This window comes from Lampetra planeri, chromosome 39, assembly GCF_965212315.1.
Source record: "Lampetra planeri chromosome 39, kcLamPlan1.2.h2, whole genome shotgun sequence".
Taxonomy (NCBI): Eukaryota; Metazoa; Chordata; class Hyperoartia; order Petromyzontiformes; family Petromyzontidae; genus Lampetra; species Lampetra planeri.
This window is the reverse complement of record NC_136145.1, coordinates 3643365-3667299: the sequence shown is the minus strand read 5'-3', so window position 1 is coordinate 3667299 and position 23935 is coordinate 3643365. Positions and strand designations below refer to the sequence as shown.

The window sequence follows — 23935 nt, the reverse complement described above, 5'->3', positions numbered from 1 at the left end:
AGATCCGTTTCGTCTGTACTGCGAGTGAATGATGCTCTCTGTGTGGTGGTGCAGGTGGGCCCCGTGCAGGTGAAGCTGGAGCTGGGCCACCGCGCGACGGCACGGCGCCGGCCCACGCCCGAAGGCTTCACGCACGACTGGTGCGTGTCCGTGCGCGGGCCCGACGGCGCCGCCATCAACCACTTCGTGGAGAAGGTTGTGTTCCACCTGCACGAGAGCTTCGCCAAACCCAAGCGAGGTGAGGAGCCTCCCGAGCCCGGCCACCTGAGAAGTGGACTCCCTCAGTCAGTCCGAACTCTCTAAGCCTTTACTAACTTGCCTGCACTCACTAAACCTGGACTAATTTGGTTTAAATTCTAGAAATCTAAAGCTGTTTTGACTTGTCCTAGGCCAGGCAAAAAAAAAATGCTACATTTATGAAATTAAATCCAGGGCTGTAACCAGGCTCCCCTATCCCTTCCATACTCGCTAAAGCTGCACGAGATGAGAGACTGTTCTATACATTTCAGCCTCGCCAATTCCGTGTTAGTCGGGTTCTATAAGCCGAAACTATCTCTGACTGGGCTAACTTTGCCTGGATTCTTAAAACTTGGACTGACTAAGCCTCGACTATGAAGGTGGTGTTTTCTGGGTTGGGATGCACACGTTGGGCATTTACTGCTTCAACATTTTACCACGCACCGCTGCAGGCATTTTCGGGTGTTGTAGATGTTCCTGGAGACGTCCACAACAGTGCTGGGCGAAAACGTTCTAAGAGACTAAATGTACTCAACATGTGTCCCAACAAAGAAAGCCTCGTGTGTTAAACGAGGCTGCGATGTGTTGAAAAGGCTAGACCATATTCGGCTGGGAAACATTCAGCGTGGACCTCTTTGGACTGGTTTAACTCAATGGCCTTCACTCTCTTATACCTGTCAACCTATACAGTTTACCCGTATTCTTGTACAAGGAAATTGAGTTTCCAGGTCAATACGACGTACAGCCGTTTCAATACGGGCACATACATTTTTTTGTCTACTTGTTTGTTTTTCTCCCTTGTGATGGGACTTTGTCGGATGAACGTTGAGATTTATAAGGGGGCACGGGGTGACCAATAAGGTCTCACTTGGTCTGTAATAAGATGGGCACTGATAAGGGTTTGACAGCTATGCTCTCGTAACCTAGAGCAAGGGTTGGGTACCTGTGGCTCCAAAGCCGCATGCGGCTCTTTCAAAGACTGCGCCGTGACTTTATTAATGAAGGTCCACGTCTCGCATTCACATGCATTGCGGCGCTTGAAATTTTTTTACCGAATTCGAAAAAATCGCTTGTTACTTTGGTTGTCGAGCCCTAACCTAGACGAGCTCAGTCTCTATATTCTAGATTTGAAGCTTTCGTGACTGCAATGATTCATATTCTCAGGTTTTTTCGGTAAAGTCACGTAGGTAAAACATTAAAAGTAATGAAAGTAAAATAAAACAAAACAAAAATAAAATTCACGACGTTTCGGAGGCAACACAAGTCTCCGTCATCAGGTGGGACCGTCACAGCCAGATTAGCTGCATCAAGTGAAGCAATGATTCAAGGGATTACATCTTGAATCATTGCTTCACTTGATGCAGCTAATCTGGCTGTGACGGTCCCACCTGATGACGGAGACTTGTGTTGCCTCCGAAACGTCGTGAATTTTATTTTTGTTTTGTTTTATTTTACTTTCATTACTTTTAATGTTTTACCTACGTGACTTTACCGAAAAAACCTGAGAATAAGTCTCTATATTCTCAAATTTTTGCACTGACTTAGCTTCGACTATCTTTTTGTCTGGGATAACTTCGGCCTGAACTCTCTAAGCCTTGATTTGGAAAAAATACTGGATTAGTTTAGTCTGAACGAGCCTAGGCTCTATTAGCTCAGCCTTCAATGCCGAAGTCTGCACTGACTTTAGCTTGGTTACCGCAGCCCTCTTTGCAAACCTACCCCAGAATATCAGCTGGCTCAGCTGAGCGAGTAACAATCAGAAGGTTGCACATTAAAATTGTGGTTGAGCGGTTGGCCCAGCCCATCATACCCCCTGGGTTGATGAAAAAATTAGTTCTGCTTCATTGTGGAAGTCAGCAGTGGTCGTTTAATGGATAGACTCAACCCTTTCCCAGAAATGTTAAATTTCTAAATCTGACTCGGTTGCAATGCGCAGAAGATGAGCGCACCGCCTCATTGCTCATTTCAGTAGGAAATCACTTTTACTTTAGACTTTTAGGCTATCGCAAGCTGGACTAGCTAATTCTATGCGCTCAGCCTGGCTTTCCCTGGTCCAGATTTCACAGTTTTAGCTTAGTCTCACCTGCATTCCCTATGAGGTATAGTTTATGATTAACTAGCGAACGCTGGATCGATCCAGCGTGGAGTAGTTTTGAGCGGATAGTTGAGCCCTGGTCTTCTTGGGCTCCGCTAGCTTGATGCATTATACAGCCTTTTGTCAATCCACTGCTGGATGAGGGCCTGCTGAAGCCATTTCAGTCATGGGCATCGTTTGACCATACTTCATCATGTTGGTCAGAGCAGGTTGGTGTGCATGTTCAAGGGCGGAAAAAGTATTTCTCACACTGATGTTCGCCATGGCTGGGAATCGAACTTGTGTTGTGCCGGGTTCATAGAGCAGCATGCAAACCACTACATCTTCACTCCACACACATTTTATTTGAATCACAACTCTCTTTGAATCCAATCGGGTGGTCACATGCACGAGTATGTCTTGAACCACCTTGGCCTGGGCTATGCTATGTTATGACTTCCACAAATAGCACAGATAGCCCTGAGTATCTGCTGGTCTGAGGTAGTTATTGTGATTTATTATGACGCTTGTTTTCCGAAGAAAGCATCACTCAATATTTTTTTTTAGAGGGTCCTGTCACAAGTTTCACAAGATGCCAATGTTGCAACGTGTAATCCCAACTGAGCTATTTGCAGATCATTTTTCAGCATTGGAACGTTTGTCCTTACCGGTTAAATAGTATGTTTCTTTAGCTATGGGAAAGAAAAAAAAATTGCGAACCAGGAGAAAAGCCTTGCAGAACATGGGAAGAACATACACACTTCACCACAGAAGGCACCCGAGTCGGCAATCAAACCCAGGATCTCCTTGCCACTGTGCCAACCTACTACCGATATACATTTGTATCTCTTTGCTAGGCCCTGTGCTTGTGGGCAAACAACAAGTAAGGCTGAAGATTTTGATTTAAAGCTTTCGTGACTGCAGGGATTCATATTCTTGGTTCTTTCGGTAAAGTCACGTAGAAGGGAAATAATAAAATAATAAAAATATAAACCAATAAAATTCTCACGACGTTTCGACTGCAACACAAGCAATCATCATCAGGTGTGAAATCCACAGCAAATTTTCTTGCTGTGGATTTCACAAATTTTCTTGCTGTGGATTTCACACCTGATGATGATTGTTTGTGTTGCAGTCGAAACGTCGAGAATTTTTCTTTTTATTATTTTTTTTCTTTTATTGTTTCCCTTCTACGTGACTTTACCGAAAGAACCAAGAATAAGGCTGAAGATGATAGATATAGAATAGTGGAATCTGATGAATGGGTGTGTGGTCATATTTGATAGGTAGATGTGATGAGTGTGCATGATGTCATTCAAGTCTCCTCAGCAGATAGCTAGTCATGGCTACATGCATAGTTTACAGTGAGGAATGACACAAGAAGTATGACTTAGAAATATTTAAATATTAATATTCTCACCGGCTCATTATATTGGACTCGCTTATTTCGTGTGTACGCTGTCACTTTGTGTTTCCCGTTAAAAGGTTACCTCTCGCAGCCAGCCCCCGCGTCCATGCATCAACGTCAATCTGATAAATGCCTCGCTGCGTTTGAGAGAAAAAAGAAAAAACCTCCAGCCCCGTTCATTTCCGCTCACCGCTGTTATTAACAGCGCCTCGGCTGCCAAGCTGTGCGCTGCTCTCTCGGCCCCACAAAGCCTGTTACTCGTAAAACTTTACACTAAACTATTTTTATTTTACCAGGTAAGGCCCACTGAGCTACGTAGCTCTTTTTCAGAGGGTGTGATGAGTGTGCATGATGTCACAAAAGATAGCTCAACGAAGTGGCTTATCATGTGGAAATTTATAGCATGTTTCTAAATGCGGAGGGAAAAACCGGAGGGCCCAGAGAAAAATCGAAATGGACATTTATAGGAACCAATTACTCTAAATGCATGTTGAGTCTTAATTTGGAGGGAAAAAACCACACGACCACGGGGAGAACATGCAAACTCCAAATATACAGGCGTCAGGGTCAGGACCGGATCCACAACCTCCGGGAAACCAGGCAAGGTAGTTAACTTCTCGCCACCGTGTGTCGCCCCTGATCCTTAAAAACCACAGCGATGGCCTGTTTGGCTCACAGGCCGCTGATGTCTTCGCGGTGAATGTTAAATGTTGACATCTGTGAAAAAAGAGTTTCACCTTATCGGATTCCTCCAGTCTAAATAAATATTATTTATTCTGAAATGTTGAAGTCCGTCTTGGTTCCTTCCCATTTACTCAGTGCGGAAGGACGCAGAGGTATGATTGCTCAAGAGGGCTCAATGGATTTTTTTTTTATTGTTGCTGTCGTTGATTAGGATGGGGAGGGTATTTTGTGTCGAGTAGTTTTTTTTTCTTGCACATGTGGTTGCTGGTAGAACTTTGTCTTGAAGTTCTGTCCTGTCACAACAATCATTTGCGAGTGGGCAGTCCACTCGTTGCTAGGCCACTCAGCAGTATCTAATCGATGGTTTGATGCTCTGTATGTCATAATTCATCAACTCATTTAAATTGATTATTATGCTCAGTATGAATGCACCAAGTTGTACGAGTGAGAATTATTTAGGATTTATGCAAATTATACGCCCATATTACTTTTAGGCTATAAGAGCAAAAAAAATATACAAACAAGAAAGAGGAACAACACAAATGAGATGGTGAATATGTGACAAAAATAATAAATTAATGAATTTTATTTCAACCCTTAAAATTGTAGCAATTCATTACGTTTTCCAGCAGGGTATATTATTACATACCTATTATGAGCCGTAGTCTCCTGGTTATTTATGCAACGAGTTATTACCAAAGCACTGTCTGATGTGAAATTTGATGTTAAAGACCCTGCAATATAACATTAATTAGTCGGACTTATTATTTTTCATTTTAATTGTATTTTCTTTACCTACGTGACTTTACCGAAAGAACCAAGAGTATGAGTATAGTCGGACTTAGTGTCTGAATGGCCTATGACCAAATCACCTTCATATCTCAGGGGCAGGCCTGAGCATGGATAGTGCTTCTATGGGTGACCACTATGAATAACAGGTGCTGTAGGCGGGCAATGATGTGCTGTACTTCTATGCGTACAGGTTTATGTTTGTCAACTTCACTAACCTGCACTGATCAGCGTGGTGAAGTATGGTCAAATCAAGGTAAACTTAAGTTTATTTTTTTAACCAGGTGAGAACTCGAAAGACACAGGATCATGTATTTGCAATAGTGACCTGGGGCATTAGTCTGCCCATAGGGGGCCATGGGATTCCCCAATCCTGCAGTAGATTAATAAAAGGGTTGTAAATGTATATGGGAAAGTCACAAATCAAGAGTAAAAAAAATACCCATTAATTTAACAAACTATCCCCTATATAAACGTGGGTAAAGTGTCCCTGAGCCTCCATTGCGCAAGAGATAATTAACCTAAATTGCGGTCTCGGTTAAATCAAAGCCATCGATTGATTGTCATTCATTCGCTTACCTGCCATTGCTAACCTTGTTGAGCTGTGTTGACTGCATTGAGTGCATTTAGCAAGTTTAGGATGTGCCTTTCTCAGTTATCATCATTGACTTGGCCGAGGCAATCATCCTCACTGCTCTGGTTTCATTCAGGATGACTCGGTTTATTTAAAATTAAAATGTATTGATATCTGTTGAGTCACTTAACATTTTACAAGAATCTAGTTGTTTCTCTTTAACAGCCACACCTTGCATCCTGTAGCATTTAGCGCACTGAACTCGACCCGACTCGTAATCCCATGGGTCGCCGATTCAGTTCGGGCCTTCCGGCGCGGCAGGTGATTTAATGGGGCAAGTTTCTTGAATCCTCCTGCCACTTACTCTTGGGTTTTTTCGGTAAAGTCACGTAGGTAATTTTTTTTTTATAAATTAAATAACGACGTTTCGGAGGCAACACAAGCTTCCGTCTTCAGGTGGAACCGTCACAGCAAAATTACTGTGATGGTTCCACCTGAAGACGAAGCTTGTTGTGTTGCCTCCGAAACGTCGTGATTTAATTTATAAAAAAAAAAAATTACCTGCGTGACTTTACCGAAAAAACCAAAGAGTATGAATCCTTGCAGTCACGGAAACTTCTAATCTAGAACCTCCTGCCTCTGTCAACCCGAACATGAGATGTGGGCACACCGAAGTTAGTCGATTAGCAGGTTCGTGTGGTGGGTACTTCCACCTCTTCCAAGATGTCTGGCAAGCATGGAAGAGTAGACTAAACACCTTGTAGAGGGCCTGTTGTGGTGCTATTTTCAAAATATTATATTTTTGGAAGGATGTATGTAAATTTTTACCCATGCTGTTGATTTCCAAACATTTTTTTTTCATAAACCACAATTATTCAAAGAAGAATGTGAACTGAAAAACATTAACTTTACCTGGAAATAAATTTTACCTTGAATGGGTACCAGTGGTTACATTTCAGATATCCGAGGGGCTGGGTGAGTGCCAATAAAACATTGGTTCTCTACTTCACAAAAAGCAACCTATTTAGCCAACCATTATTAAAGCGGTTACTCATAAGTTACTTGCTTGCAAGTGTGTGCCTTGGAAATTCCACAGTATGGATGGCGAGTTTGTGTGCAGTGGCAGTCTGTTAAAAACGCTAAAGTGGAAATTCTATTTTTTTTTAGGAACTAATTGTGCAAGAAGTGCTGGCTCTGTGCCCTTGTGATCGCCCGGCATGCACTTCCTTCCAGTCTTGCGTTTGCCACTTAAATTCCAACCTCGGCACCTTTTTCTTCTCATTCTGTACGGCTGCTGATGTAGATGCAGAGCGACAGCTACAATTTTACGTTCAGGCGGTCAAGCCCCAGAGAACTGCGTTAGGAGCAGCGAGAGTTTATCACTGTGATGTCTCCTTCGTATTTGTGGATCGGGCATTGCATCGTGAAATCTTGTGTGGTCTGTTCTGGCACCCCAGATAGTGGTATTCTCTTGGTACATCAAATGACCAATAACTGTTTGATATGTTCGGGTTAAAGAGTCGTGTCACAGTGGTTAGCACACGGTGTGTTGAATCTGGCCAACTGAGATTGATTCCTGGCAGTGGCTAACACCGGTGTTGGGGGATATCTTTACTGATCCTGGGCACCCTTTCACCAACCTGGACTGACTAACTTTGTGAGGTGTAGGCAAACGACTCCCATTACCATCTCCCACAGAGAGGAGCCCTTCATCCAGCAGTGGTTTCTTAAAAGAAACCAGCAGTCGTTTCTTAAAGAGCTATTATAATATTCGGAATGATTATTTTCAGGACCGCAAGCAAAGATCCAGTGGCAGTTTTATAAGAATTGTGGGTTGTTGTATGCCCATACGGCACCCAAATTGAAATATTTACCCATAATTACTGTGCTCCATTTCCATATATTCCAGTGTGGAGCTCGGTCGGATCCTTTTGTCTCGAATCCCAAGGTGCCATGTGTGAAGTGACTGCCCTTCCGCTATGTTTACTTTGACCTTCAGTTCATTAACCCCAGGTGAAAAGTCTTGCGAAGAATTAAACACCGCTGAAAATGTCATCGCCGGCAGAGATTCATGTTGTCCCTTCTGCTTGATCACCAAGCTTCCTCTGCATCTGTACGTCTCCTGTGTTCTCACTTATCATCTCTCGCTCCATTTCATAGCGAGGAGGGCGCATGAGAAATACTCGTACTTTGGTGCGGCGTTCACAAACCGTGTCTGTGCACAGCGAGAAAGGGAGCACAGTTTTAGAAAAATTGGCGCTTTTAACACAAAGGCGTTTTAAGCCACCGCAGAGAAAGAAGCACACAACGGGAGATGCACAAAGTGGGGCTCTGCTGCTATGAAAATAAACGGTCGCATTAGCAAAGCAAATAGGACCAGTAAGTAAACATGCAATTAAATTACATGAATGGCTTTTTATTTTTTCTGAGCCGGAGATGGTTGGATTGCGTCGGCGTGTTGCCGTGGCTACGGACGTGCATCGGTGCTGTTTTTGCCGTCCGTCTTGACTGTTCTACGGCTGGATGCGTCGTTGCCTGATGCATTTAAATTCTCGGGTGTTCAAAATAATTAGCTGGCCGTGAATGACGGCTAAATGAATGAGACACAAGCACACGGTTGTGGCTTTGTCTCCAGGGAAACGGCACTCCCCAAAAAATCCCCTTCCCATTACAAAAAATAATTGTAACCTTTAAAGAAAAATATGTAAGATAGTGGCCATCGCTAATGCATTTTGGCTTGGCGTATTTTGCCTGCTTTTGCGCAACTGTGTTCTGAGTGGACGTGCGTCAGTAAACACGTGTTTGCGTGGGTGCACTTGTGCGTTCTGTATCCGTCTGTCAATCTCACGACAGTGTGCCGGGAACCCCCTTACAAGGTGGAAGAATCGGGCTACGCTGGCTTCATACTTCCCATCGAAGTCTACTTCAAGAACAAGGTATGACACAGATGGAAATACTAATAATATCTTCCAACGAGCAACCACGTCTCCGCTCGTATTCCCAAGTGAAATCGGCACACATTTTTCACGCGTGGGATGGTTACCTCCCAGCAACGCGAGCCAGGGAAGTTATGCCAGTTGTCGTGAATCTGGACAAACGTACGCCTTCTGTGATCAGAAGAAGCGCTTCTGCACCCGCTGATCGACGAGAGTGCTTCTTGCTTTCACCTCAGAAGCGCTTCCCGGTGAACAAGGGCTGCGGCTCCAAGTGCTCGTGAAGCAAGCAACGCCACTGTGTGGATAAGCGACTGCAGCACTGTCTGCGTTCAGCTCACGTTCTTGTGTAATTTGCACTCGCCGGGTAATTGCTGGTTTTGCCTTGCGGAATGCATGCGTGGTTTAGCCACGGTCTTATGCAGCCTCGTTGCGGTGTGTGAGCCCTAGTGCATCGTGATTTCAAATTAACAGCCGCAACGTCTTGAGGGTTGTGTTTGCGATCGTGCCTTAGATCTGTCGCTCGAGCCCCAGGTATTTTGTCGCGTGCTTCGGCCAATAATTGGCCCATTCATTATTCCCCTTGAATCAATCCACAGCCTTGTCGTTGATCAAACCCTCATCCGTAGCGGTCCATCCATCAAGCTCGGGCAGCCCGTTCTTTCATCACTCACATCCATCCGTGTGCAATCATCCGTCCGTCGCGTGTACGGCAAATTCCTCCTTTAATTAATCTATCAGGCGTCCATCTGTGTGACAATGCTTCCACCCTATGTGCATCCATCTTCTGGCTCCAGTCGTCCATAGCGCATCATTTGGCTGCCCTTATAAATCAGCCCTTGAACGTGTCACGTATTTCCCTGTCCTCTGTCTGTATGTCTCTTGGTGTGATCGACCGCCAGTTAGAAGTGCCATTCATTCATTATTTTATATCAAGTCAGGTGAGAGAGCCCATTGAAAATAATCCTCTCTTTCAGTGGAGTCCTATGTATGGGCAATAACACAGGTATACCCTTTGCTTAAATACGCTCAAATATTGTAAGCATGAATAACAAGTAAAATGAAGCAAGTGATTATTTCAGTAAAATATATTTTGTACATGAGGTGTAGGACATTATTCAAAGCACTGAAATTCATATTGATCAAGCAACAAGTACATTGCCCATTAAAGTCTGACGACCAAAGGAGAGTTTTTAATCATAGAAGGGTTGCAATATTCCATTTACAAAAAAACATTTTGGTAGAAATAACTTTTGACGTAGAACATAGCACCCTGATGGAGTCATGTGTTACACATAAATGGTTTAAATGTGTAAGTGATAAACTCGATAAAACAATAATAATTTGCAGCCTGTTGTAAATTCACTGCTGGATGAGGGTCTCCCCACACTGTCAGTCATGGAGCTTGTCTAACCATACTTCATATTCTTAGGTTTTTTCGGTAAAGTCACGTAGGTAAAACATCAAAATTAATGAAAATAAAATAAAATAAAACAAAAATCACGACGTTTCGGAGGCAACACAAGTCTCCGTCATCAGGTGGGACCGTCACACCCGAATTAGCTGCATCAAGTGGGTTGTGTTTGCGATCGTGCTTGATGCAGCTAATTCGGCTGTGACGGTCCCACCTGATGACGGAGACTTGTGTTGCCTCCGAAACGTCGTGATTTTTGTTTTATTTTATTTTCATTAATTTTGATGTTTTACCTACGTGACTTTACCGAAAAAACCTAAGAATATGAATCATTGCAGTCACGAAAGCTTCAAATCTAGAATTAACCATACTTCACCACGCTGATCAATTCAAGTTAGTGAAGCCATAGCCTGGCATCAAGCTCGGGGTCACTAGGTTTATATCGCATAGCACTATCCACTGCGCCACCACCCAAAATTTGACAAACTCTGCTGTGATGTCGAAGACAAACTTAGGCTTGTGCATTCGAAACTACGAAAGAATATCCTTAGGCCTGTGCAAATGTTCATCGGTCCGTCACTTAATTCGTCCGTTGTCCATTCGTCCTGACCCTTGCGCGAGAATGCGTCGGTGTTGAGCGCACCCTGACCCTTAACCGCATGATTTACCAACAGGAGGAACCGCGAAAGGTCAAGTTTGACTATGACCTCTTCCTGCACCTGGAGGGGCAGCCACCCGTGAATCACCTGCGCTGCGAGAAGCTCACGTTCAGCAACCCGCCCAGTGACTTCCGCAGGCGACTGCTCAAGGCTGGCGGGGTGAGTGAGCGGAGCGGCTTGTCGTGTCTGACCGGTGTTGATTTAATCAGCTGTGTGTTAATTCCAGAATCGAAATCTTTTTTTTTATCCTGGAGAAAGCCGACGAGCTAAGAAGCTCTGTTTTTTTTACAGATGTCCAGTCGAATTGAGTCACAGGCTTCGTCTGGTTGTTGACACCCTGTGGAGTTTAAGTCATGTGTGTATGCACGTATGTTGAACTTCTTTCGCAACCTACGTAGCCAACCGTGCTAATCGGAGGTGTAGGGGATGGACAACAAACTAAACTCTTAGGTTTTTTCGGTAAAGTCACGTAGGTAAAAATGAAAATAATGATAATAGAAATAAAATAATAAATCACGACGTTTCGGAGGCAACACAAGTCTCCGTCATCAGGTGGGACTGTCACGAGTATGATTCCTTGCAGTCACGAAAGCTTCAAATCTAGAAACAAACTAAACACAAAAAGCAGTTTTTAGTCCGTGGATTTAATTGAGTCAATCAATCAAGGCAGTCGATCATTTGTCCACTCTTGGCATGAGGGCACCCCAATATCAGGTCAGCCAACCAGTCGGCTCTTTTAAAATCTGTATATATACAATAAATTACCAAATTTAGGTATTCCTCAATGCACCTCTGATTCGCACGTTTGGCTACGTACGGTGCGATAGAAGTTAAGCATACGTACAAATATAATACTACTAAACTATCTTCGTCTTTGTCTTCAATCAAACCCATTAATTTCGTCTCATCACAGCAGTCGTAGCCATCGTCATTCGTGACGATTTTCATCCGCTACTCGTCACATCGTTCACTAAACCAAAACATCAGTTTGGTGACGAATATTTTCAAAACTAATTTCGCCCACGAAATTAACACTGCCTACGGGGGGGTGCGGGGGGGGGTTACCCCCTTGCATGCCGACGACCGATGATGGGTCTTTCAGCTCTTTTTGGGAGGCAAATGTGGCCTAAGGAAATCTCACAGCCTCGCACTTGATCAATATCTTCTGCTTACAGTATTATTATTGGGTGCTCTAAATTTAGAAGTAATCAAATAATCACGTTAATTTTCAGTGCTGTAATGAATTATTGGACCGCTCGTGCATTCATCATTGCCCTGCCATTACTAAATCACTCCGTTGAATCTGTGTTCTAAGAATTTTAAATTGTGCACACGAACGCACGCTGTGTACACACACAACAACAACAAATATTTACCCATCCGACCTCGTTCGAGACTATTGGGGCAAGTGCTGTTTGTAAGAACCTTGTAAAGCCCTGCCACCTTTGTGTCCCCAGTGCTCATGTTTATACACCGCTTCAGGTTTCTCATTTATGACAGAAATTCACCCAGGGGGAGATTCGGAAAAGACACCATGTGCCACGGATTTTTACCATGGCCAGCAATTTATCTCGGTTTTCTGCATTTGTAGCCACCACTTCCAATAAAAAAACACACACACATGTAGTAGGTTCAATTGAGGCGCACACTCAACTTGGTGGCAACACTATATATTAACGCATAACAACCAACGTGAACACTATATACAGGGTGGTGACCACCATTCCTAATCTCACTAACAATCGGGGAGTACTACACAGCGGGGCCAGGGCAGGTGACGGGCTGCCTGGTCACAGACAACGATCCTAGACTCGAGGACCGCTGATGGCATCTTCATCCCAGGGTTGAACAGCCCGGCGCTCTGTTCACACCCCGCTTATAACTCCCGTGGCGTGGCCGGCCACGCCCCAGGCCACGCCCCCCTTCTCGATTCTTCGGGAAGGTCCGGGCCCCCAATCACGTGACCCCCAAACTCCCTCCTGGGGCCCCTTAGCCCCTCTTTGTCCGATCACGTGTCCTGTTGGGTTCACGGCCTGACATGACCTCCGTGACACCCGCCTATAGCACCCATACGGAGCCAACACAGTCGTGACGTCATATGTCCCTACGCTCCTACAATCCCGACACAGCAGTGATGTCGTATGTCACTCCACAAACACACATGGACCCTGAATTAGTTTAGTGCCAGTTGTTCTCTCGTGGCAGTTTGGCCAAGGGTGAGCCAACAAATAAAGTGACACTTCAGAATGCATTTTCACATTTTTTGTAGTTGTAGATGAAACTGAAATCCATCAAATGTATATGATTTAGTACCTTGCACATGACATCAGAGGCGTTAACATCACCTTGTGTCTTTTTGTTGACTTTGTGTTAATCTTGTAGTGCATAGAACATAAACTAATTAAATATGTTCATTCTTATTCACCTAAATCGACGTAGGCATCGTGAGCTTAAGAATCCATGCATCGTTATTGACTGAACATGCATTTGTACTGCAGACAGCGTGCTTGGATATTTCCCCCGATATTACGTGGCGTTTAATTATTAAAATAATTCCAGTTGCACGGAATAAGTGTAAGCTGGTCCAGCTAACCCTTGTTATTTGAGGGCCAAGTGATACATGAAGATGACAGGACATTCCAGTCACCTACCAAACCTTACAGCCCATGTTATTTAAATTAAAATGTGTTTGTGGCGGTCTCATAGCGCAAGGCTAATGTGGAGGCGCTGTACTCCACAGACGTAGTCTGCAGTCGCTTTGCAATGGAGGGCAATGTTGCTATGCGTTTTCGTCGTCGGGATTTTCTCGTAATTTTACAATGTGGCCCATGATGCCGGCACTAGAATGGCATTCAGTATGCATATGGAAAATTTTAATTGTGAGTTTTCTTTGATCACACCCTCCTCTAAATTTGTTACTCTTGCTGTAAAATTCAACTGCTGAAAATATTCTGATTTGTTAATATTTACATGTTGCTCAGGATCCCCACTTATTTGCGTATACAGGCAGTCCACAGGCAGTCCCCGAGATATCAACGTCCGACTTACGAACGTCTGCACTTACGAACGAACCAATTTAAGATGTTATTATTTTATTGGAATTTCTCTTACTTGATACAGCAATAGTGCTGTGACGGTTCCACCTGAAGACGGAAGCTTGTGTTGCCTCCGAAACGTCGTGATTTTAATTTTCTTTTTTATTTTACTTTTATTAATTGTAATTTTTTACCTACGTGACTTTACCGAAAAAACCTAAGAATATGAATCCTTGCAGTCACGAAAGCTTCAAATCTAGAATTATTTTAAACTGTCCAACTTGCGAACGTTCGGTCGTACTGACGAACCAAACCGCGGAACTATTTTGTTTGGCGGAGCAATCCTCCGCGAGATGTGATTAGTCCCAGCATCCCGCGCCATGCATGCACGCCCCTTGCTTCAAGCAAGCCAGCATCAGGACTCAAGGTTCGTGAAATAAAACGGAATTTTTTTTTGTACTTTTCATGCAACTTTATTTTATGTTTTACTAGCTATACTACCTGGCTTCGCCTGAGACGTGGATCCACCATGCCCGGCCGCTTTTGTCTCCCCAGTGGCGATGTTCACACACCACGGCAGTTACTCGTTTGAGGCTAAGTCGATCTAGGGGAGGCCCAGGACCAGTTCAAATAATCGACACCGGTGGTGGTGGTGGCCGTGAGCGGGAATCGAACTCGGGTCGCCGGGTTCGTAGCGCAGCGCACGAATCGCTACGCAGTCCCCCCCCACACACAGGATGAAGACAAAATCCCCTGTGTAGCCCATAGGGGGCAAGTGCTGTTAGCGAGCACCTATGAAGGCCGCCACGGCACACGAGGGGGTGGGTGACAGCAGCACGCCCGGCCGCCTTTGTCTCCCCATTGACAATGTTCACACACCACAGCAGTTACTCGTTTGAGGCTGAGTCGACCTAGGGGAGGCCCCGGAGCGGTAGAAATAATCGTCACCGGTAGTGGCCGTGAGCGGGAATCGAACTCGGATCGCCGGGTTCGTAGCACGGTGCGCTAACCACTACACTACAATGCGTTATGCTTCCACATGCGCGGGTCACGTGACAGATTTGACGTCACAGCTCTATTGCCGTTCAAAGAATATATGCTTTATTGAGCTCCCCCCCCCCCCCCCCAAAAGTGTATTTTTATAATTTTTGTATGGTGTACAGTCTGGAAAGTACCCACATGGCAAATTTGCAGCTTGTTGCATGTCAGGAAGTACGCTAAACATTTTGAACAGACACACATATTCACAACTTTACCTTATATGTGGAGATTTACTATACAGTATTTATAGTTTTGCCAAGTAATTTTAAAATCTTTATTATTATTCGAGAAAATATTTTTTATGTATATAGCATCTCAGTGCATGATGCTGTGTGGGACAGTAGGCATACTTATTTTATAGAGAGAAAGAGACAGTCATAAGCAGAAGAAATAAGGAAGATCTTGAACCTGGACTTGAACAAGGACAGGGAGTCAATAGCACAGATGCTTGGGGGAAGGAAATTCCAGACTATACGGGCAGCAGAGGATACTAGGCACGTATCAGGCACGAGTCTTGAAATAAAAAATATTCATGTATGAAATGAATGTTGACAGCCCTAGTCGGGAGTGGGGAATTTCACACGCTTGATTCATTGGCATGCATCCCGAGCATAATAATCTGTTTTCATCCATAAATCAAGTCGACGTTACATCCCTCAGTTTTTGTCATCGGTAACCCGAACGAGACCATCCACTCGCTGGGCTTGATGACCCAATCTTATACACGGGATGGCTGAAACCCGGATTCAAACCCGGAATACTGGCAATTCCCTCTCGGTGGCTTTGACAGTCTTCGAAACTACCCGACCAGTTATATCCGAGTTATTTTAATATGTGCGCACTAAGTTTCCTTTCGGGGTTAGACAGTGGTGTGGGAACCTGGCGGGATTTTCCCCACCGACATTTGTGGCGACGGCGGCGCGTGGTCATGCAGTGCGTGTACACGCGCGTCTTTTTTTTTTTCCACGTTGTTTTCGGCCAACGAGCGCTTTGCTCCGTACCCTTTTACTTTTCCCCCCGAGTTCCACGTGGACGTACCCGCACCACGTGGCACAGGGAGCTCAGCCAGCGCGCGCACACATGCGCGCAGTCGCACGCATCTGCTCGACCGTTAATCATTCACGGGTTATGTTGACGGTCCGCACGGCTGGCAGTACTCGGTGCAGATGATAGACACATTCGATGTAATGTAAGTACGCCGTACACACTAAACCTTTTAGTTTTTGTTGATTGACGTGTTTTCAAAAGTGCGCCGAGTTTATATTTGCTTCATATGCAGATTGAGACGTATTTGTATGTGTGTGCGTGTGTATCTATTTTTTTCCAACACACTTACTGTTATTGCTTTGTAGACTCACCGAGGCTTATTGTGTTGAAAGCTTAAGGCCTAGCGTGAAACTCTTTTAAGTCGCTGAGTATTCAATAAGGGATATGCTGTCGTGTGAATGTCATTTCTCGTATCATTTTACAGTAATATGGTGTATGCATATATAGTCTGATTAGAAAACTGTATACAGCTGTGTTTTAAAGCGTGATTAATTTACTTATCGCACAATATGTTAATGCTGGTAAGCCCTTCTCGTAACTCTTGTACTACACGTAGTGGTATTCTCACCTGTTAAATGTATGAACTTAAATATATATCATGTTCTGTTTTTAAAGCCCAGCCGAAAATATTAAACTGTCAGTAAAACACATTCGTTTTTCAATACACGAGTGTGCTATGTCTATATTGTATATACATCACTTCGGCCCAATCAGTGTGTGTCTGCGTATGCTATTCATTTTAGTTGTGTTGGATGCCTGCTACCCTGACAGACAAGCGTATGGTGACATTTATTGTGAGACTTGCCGTCAAAAGAGTGGTATTCTAGAACTGTTCCACTCATTGTCACAAAGGACTTTTGAGATGTGGGCAAAGTTGCTTTGCTCAATCGAGTGACAGCTCACATTGTAGTCCTTTAGAAAATGACTCCTCTGTCAAAAGATCAGTCTGTGCTACAATATTAAATCGTTGCAAAGTGGAACATACGGAGGTTACAGAAAAGTAAAAGTGGGCCGGTGCAGGACACGCCATTATAAAAGATGACGGTTGATGGTTAATGATAATGACGGATTGGCAGCCAGGGGATTTGGAATTAGTCCAAATGAAGAGATGGAGTGATGAAATAGACTTGTGTGTATGTGCCAGGTGGATTGTTGCATCCGGAAAGTGGGAGATTGCAATGGGTTGGGCAGTTTTTCGTGCAGCAGTGGATTAATTATTCATAGCCGACGATGATAAACTCTTCAGTGTGGTTGTGCTTTATTTGGCTTTCGCACCCAGACTTGACATGGCTAATTAACTTAATTGAAATGCTATTTATTTATCCCACAAAAGCCTCACTTGGTGTCAAGACTCTTTGCTGGCGTGCCCCGCTTTGGAACGTATGACCAGTTCCTTTTTTTTAAGGAGTGCTTTTGCACGAGGGAATAATCCGGAGTACCCTGAGAAAAGCCCCACCATGTGTGCAACGGTAGCAAACCTTCGAAGGTTCACACAAACCTATTCACGAACCAACTTGCTGTACTGCCATATGCCGGCTACCTCGCAGCTCATTTTGGGGTTCTTTAGATGCACAAAGATCTCTGTGTGAGCCACCAACCCTGGCTCCAAAACGCTGTATTACAGCCCTGATATGCGCTACTGTTTTCCAGTGGTCACATCTGGGAGACCCATACAGCCAATAATGTGTTTGCTCCAAAAAAAGATGAATTATTGATCCCTTTATCTAATAAGATGTTCGATGTATTGTATAAGGTCATGCAAGAGTCTTGTGACGTGTAAACCAAAGACATCATGCTGGATATCTTGGACCCAGGGCAGCATCCTAGAGCTAAGAATGTACAGTATAATGAAAATAATACTTCATTCTATGAGGAATCGTTACCAAGTGTCTAAGACTCTATTTCAGCAGGGCACTGCTCGAGATGTTTGAACTATATTTTAAGTGTTTTTTTTTGCTTGGGAGAGTGTTTCAAAGATCAAGGAAAAAACCCATACTCTACGGCAGTGGTTTTCAACCCTTCAGAACCCACGGGCTATTGCCAACCCACAAAAAACATTTCGCAGACCGCCGTACAGTTAATGACGTTGGTGTTTTATAAAAAAAATAATCGTGTTTGCAACGGCTCCGCGAACCATTTCGCACAGCCTTGCGGAACCACAAGGTTGGGAACCACTGCTGTGGCCAGGTCGCTTCTGAAAAATAACTAATAGCTCAGTGGGCTTTACCTGGTAAAATGAAAATAGTTTTAGTTTATTTAGAGTTATTTGCTTACATTTCCCACACTTTGCACTCCGATCGTTTTTTTGTATCATTTGCTGTTGTAAATTTCTGACCCGCCCCTACTGGATATTTGTAAAAAATAGCTTCATTGCTCATCGGATTTCTGCAGGATGAATAAAGATTCAAGATTCTGATTCTGCGTTATACCCACGCGGGTTATGGTAGTGAAAACCGGGCCAGGTGGCTTAGCGGGTAGAGCGAGCAGCTCGTGATTTGGAATGATGCGAGTTCACATCCTGTTTTGGGGGTTGACTTGGCCCATCCATCCCTCTTGGGTCAGTAAGATAAGTAATTATCTGTGGTGAAGTCAACAGAGTGTTATCTGGATAAACACTCGTACCTGCCATAGCAATGTGGAACTTCCAGCACCGTCTCAGAGCTCTATATCAGGAGATAAATACAGCCTCTGCTCATTTGATATTATTTTGATGGTAGTGAATGTTAATGTTTTTACAGAAACCAAAAGTAGTGGCAATATTTTTCGAGGTTGTCTAGGCATCTCAACACTACAGTGGCATACTCAGGCTTTTTCGGTAAAGTCACTTTACCGAAAAAACCTAAGAGTATGAATCCTTGCAGTCACGAAAGCTTCAAATCTAGAACTACAGTGGCACTGCTGAGAACCTACGCTTGAATATGTGCAGCCATCCGTTATTAAAAACAGGTCACAGGTGCAGTGATTTGATGGGCTCAGCCTGGTCAACAATGACTGCACCAAAAACCATCGCATTACAATTTGGTATTAAACTTAATTGATCTAAATTCGATCGCTGAGAATTAAAAATATTGACCATTTTTCTCTGGCAGGATGGATGAAAAAGTTCTGCACCCACCCCCAGTGTGGATATGAATCACAAGATGCGATCTCAGAAGCAGTTCTGTAATATTTCCTTCTGCGGGCCGTTGCCCAACATCGGGCGATGCACTGCTTTGATTCTCCCTCTCACGGCATAATGCCGTTAACACAGCCAGAATGAAAATGGGGACAATAATACGAGCAAAAAAAATCCCCAAGTGTTTACATTATGAGACCTCATTTACCAGTTGCAAAATAGAGTTATAGGTTTTTACCCTTTCAACTGGTACAAAAACTGACACCTTTATACAAGGGATCATGTTTGCAATAACCACAACACAATCAACTTCAAGGACAGTGCATATCATTTATCAGAGTTGTTTCTTTTTGTATGCATTTTGACTGCTTGTGTTGTGGTTATTGCAAACATGATCCCTTGTATAAAGGTGTCAGTTTTTGTACCAGTTGAAAGGGTTAAAACCTATTACTATATTTTGCAACTGGTAAATGAGGTCTCATAATGTAAATGCTTACCCCGAGCTCTCAATACTCTGATAGTTTGCTGTTTTTGAGTTGTACGCCTTTTGGCGTCATCTGGTCCAACACCAATGGAGACTAGGCTCTAAGAAAAGCTGTCTCGGGTGTAGACCAATCAACTTCAAAGACAGTGCATATCATTATCAGAGTTGTTTCTTTTTGTATGCATTTTGACTGCTTGTGTTGTGGTTATTGCAAACATGATCCCTTGTATAAAGGTGTCAGTTTTTGTACCAGTTGAAAGGGTAAAACCCTATTACTAAATCCCCAAGTGATTGAATCGGATCGATGACCCCAGATGTGAAAAGACTGTCCCACTGGTATTTCCTGCAGATGATGGTGTCACCTGACGGCATGGCAGTGCTCTCTGCACCTCCCGAGGTGCCGTCATCCAGCCACCTGGAACACAGGAAGCCTCCCACCTCGCTGCATGTCAAGGTACCAATCGTGGTTTCCTGGTCAAGGTTCGGGCCAAGTTGAGGGTTAGAGTTAGCGAGAGGTGAGCACTGTTGGACAGTTGAGTCAGCGACTTCGAGCTGGTATGTAATTATTCTTCTGATTGGAGACTAGCGATGAATGAGTTTCATGGCCTGGAACTGAACCCATGTGTCACGTTCGTCATAATGCAGTGCATGCACCCAGCGCATGCCATAGCTGCTGGGCATATAATGACTTGTCCTACGCTAATCAATGACTTGTCAGATTTAGGGCCACGGTTGAATTGAATCATTGATCTCTTTTGTTTGAACTGTCTGTCGCCCCTCTGTACTGTATGTCTACTGTATCCCTTCTCCTGTCTCTCTGCTGCCCTGTCTCCTCTGTACTGCGTCGTCTTTTCTCTCTTGATGCTTGTGCAGCAGTTGTGTCCCGTCTGCCTTTAAGAGTTGGCCATGCATGTCGATGTAGGACCCCCAGTGCTTGGGCAATTGTCGGTGCCGGTTGTGGCTGCGTTCCCGCTAGTCTGTGGTTTTCCGTGCTTTTGAATCGTTCTCTCACTAAGCAAGTAGAAAGGATACTGTGCTTGCTACAAATATATATTTATTATTTTTGTTTACACTGCTTGCCTTGTTTGTACAGTCTCGTTTCTTCTGTTCTCAATTCCATGGTCTATTTAGTTTGTGCTGTCTCGTTTGTGCCGGTTGCTGTTCATGCTTGTTATCTCTCAAGCTGTTTCTGTACTGTCCCGTTTGTATAATTTGTACTATGTGTATTGTTTCTCTATTTCGATTTAAAGCTTTCGTGACAGCAGGGATTCATCTTCTTGGTTCTTTCGGTAAAGTCACGTAGAAGGGAAATAATAAAATAAAATAAAATTTTATATTTTATTATGTTTAAATTAAACATTTTATTATGTTTTATTTTTTTTATTTCCCTTCTACGTGACTTTACCGAAAAAACCAAGAAGATGTTTCTCTATTGTCTGTCTCATTTGTTGTGTGCTCATTGTTTTGCTTTAGCTCGTACCTCCTACTGCCTTGTTTCTTCCACCATTACTCTAAAGGATAGATGTGCGTAGATTAAAACATAATATATATGCTTGCTCACACGATTCGATCCGTTAGCGTGAGTGCAAGGATTTATTTGGTTTACAATTCATTGGTTAATTGTTATACTGTAACTTCCAGAATATATCTTTGATTTACTTGTGGTTATCCTGTTAATTGTTGAGAAAAAGGATTGTTCATGTGGTCACAACATGATTACCGTGGTTATCCACTAATCTCCCTCTCTCCCAATTACTGCAAGTATTTGCCCTTCATTTGGTGGTGATAATGTATGTAATTACATAACGAATTGTGTCATTAAATAACCCATCAAGCAAACCCATTATTAGCTGCAGTTGTAACGTTTAATTGAAGGTTCTCAGTTATGTTATATGTTTACGTGGCGTCAAGAAAGTTTTCTGATGTTATAATATCTGGAGTTGAGTTTGTATATTAGGAGTTTGGATTTGTGTAATTATTCAAGAGTAATTAGTGATGTTGTTGATGTTATTTGAAAATAGGCAAGCAAGTGTCATTGGCAAATCACAAGATATCGATATTGCTTGTAATTCACTCAAGTTATATCCCACGCAAATGTGTTGGCAGTGCTAGTTTAAAATAATACATATCGAATTGCAAAGATCATTAAATTCTGAATACATAGGAGCAGTTCTGTTATGGGCTGTATTATACCGTACTTTTTAGTACCTTGCAGAATCAGATCACGAATCTCACTGGGCTGTCGTGCGGTTAAACCAAGTTGCTAATACGCACGTCTATCCGTCTTCTCTCTCGCTCTTGAAGGATTTCAGCAAGCCGATCGCTTCCCTGAAACCGCCCAAGCCCTTCAAGGGCCACAAGGAGAAGCCGTCGGAGAGCAAGGATTACAAAGCGCCAGCCCCCAGCGATGGCCCCTCCAGGGAAAGCGCCAAGAAGGCGGCAACCGCCAGGCTGCACAAGCCCCGGGACGAGCCGCAGCCGCCACCCCCGGCCACTCCGCTGCCCAAGGCCCCCTCCAAGGAGCCCAAGGCCTTGTCGAAGAGGGACCGGTCAGACGCCGGCGAAGTGGCGGAACCGGCGCCCGTCGCCGCGGAGAGCCGCGAGCCAAAGCCGGCGCCAAAGCGCTCGCGCACGACCCTCGACGACAAACTGGACGCGAAGAGAGCGAAGAAGCCGCCCTCGGACGTGTCGTCCAGGCAGTGGGCATCAGTCTCGTCCTCGTCCTCTTCTTCCTCGTCGTCGTCATCTTCTTCCGCTTCGTCTGCCTCCGCTGTTACTGTCCCAGCTGCTACCGCCGCCGCCGCTGCGGAGAAGGCGGTGCCCAAGGAGAGGCCCTCGAAGGGTGGAGACGTGGATGGCGTGCGGGCGAAGGGTAAGATGACGGCGGCGGCACCGGCAGCACCGGCGGCAGCGCCGGCGGCAGTCCCGGTGGCAGTACCGGCGGCGGTAGCGCCGGTTCCCGCCGAGGAGCGAGCGCGGGACAAGACGTGGCGCAAGAAACACGAGGATGTGGGCCCGGCCAGCAAACCGCACGGAAAATCGCACAGCAGGCTCAGAGACAAGACGGTGCCGGCAGACAGGGAGCCGCCCGCGGAGCGGATATCCAAGGCCAAGGACAAATTGAATTCCACCGCCACCTCCACCGCCGCCGCCGCCACCACCACGACCACCGCCGCAGCCATCTCTGACCGACAGCAACCAGACAGAGGCGTTCCCAAGGACAGAGATGGCAGGGTGGAGGTGACGCCAAACACCAAGGCTCATAGGAAGGCGGACAAGGAGGTGGTGGTGACGGAGAGGAAGGTGGCGCCGCCGGTGGTGCCGCCGGCACTGTCGCCGCCGTGCGACGTGCTGGACCCAGGAGACTCGGACGACGAGCTGTCGCTAGCGACCGACGTGAGTGGCTGAATGCGCTGGACGCTTACCGGTTCACTTGCTTGGGCCCCCAGGTGGCTGCCAGGAGATGGTCCGTAGTGCAGTGGGTGTATTTTTTATTACGTCTGTGTGCGCAGCTCTTGAGTGTTACCCCCTCACGTGGCTGGGTGTTCTTCAGTTATTCGTGTTTCCTCCCGCAAGCCATGCTCATTGATGGACCTCGCCAAACAGCCCTATGAAAGACCTTTCTTAAAATTAGATGAACGATGCAATTTAAATGAATTGTAGCTATTATTGTTTAGGAGCTCATTAATGTGTCATTGTTGGGTTTCTAATGGGAATTGAACGGTGCCTTAAATAATGATACTCATTTAGATAACTTTGTAACAATGGGTTGAATTGGCTGATTAGAAACAGATATGAAATGACAGATTGGCTTCGGTGTTTTCCGGTAAGCTAAAGCAATCTGCCTCTGCATTACACAGGTAGCCTACGTTACTAAATATGCAATTAGTCTTGAGATGTATTACAGTACGGAGTAGTCAGGAATGCGACAGTGAAATAAATGTTTATTACCCAGCAAATGTTGATCTTGATTACGTAGAGTGCACCGACAATTGCCATGAAACAACACATCATTTCACTGAAGCCCAAGTGACATAATATCTCTCGGTCCGTCTTCAAAACACCTTGTGCTCCTCACAATTCTATTGACAGAGCCAAACATGTTGATTGATATTGCACACCTCGCTTTGATCCAGACAAACGTTTAAATTAAGAGGCCAGGGGGGCGGGTCTGAAGCAGGTCGAGAGGTCATGGGGTGGTGTGCGTACGTGGCAGAGTGAAAATAATGATACTCCCACATTCATTTTTTGTATAAAAGCGTTTAAAAAAAAAACGTAATGAAAAGTGGCCCCCTAAATTTTGACTGAATTTATATCTCAGGTGCTGGAGTATGAGTATCTGTCATCCATCTGTGACATGCAAAGTGAAGTGGCTTCCAAGTCTGGGTCATGCTGCCCTGGTGGTGGAAAGGAAATACTGGCTCTCTCGATTGGTCGTAAG

General features: G+C 44.6%; 1 protein-coding gene across 1 annotated transcript in view; it reads left to right on the top strand.

The window, feature by feature from the left end:
• LOC144731509 (protein ENL-like) overlaps nt 1-23935 on the top strand; it is a 48141-nt gene that overhangs the window by 4556 nt on the left and 19650 nt on the right. The window contains exons 2-6 of the mRNA XM_078612616.1: nt 55-238; nt 8620-8702; nt 10788-10931; nt 19844-19948; nt 21799-22890. Of these exons, the coding sequence (XP_078468742.1) occupies nt 55-238; nt 8620-8702; nt 10788-10931; nt 19844-19948; nt 21799-22890 (1608 nt within the window). The remainder of the gene's footprint in view (nt 1-54; nt 239-8619; nt 8703-10787; nt 10932-19843; nt 19949-21798; nt 22891-23935) is intronic.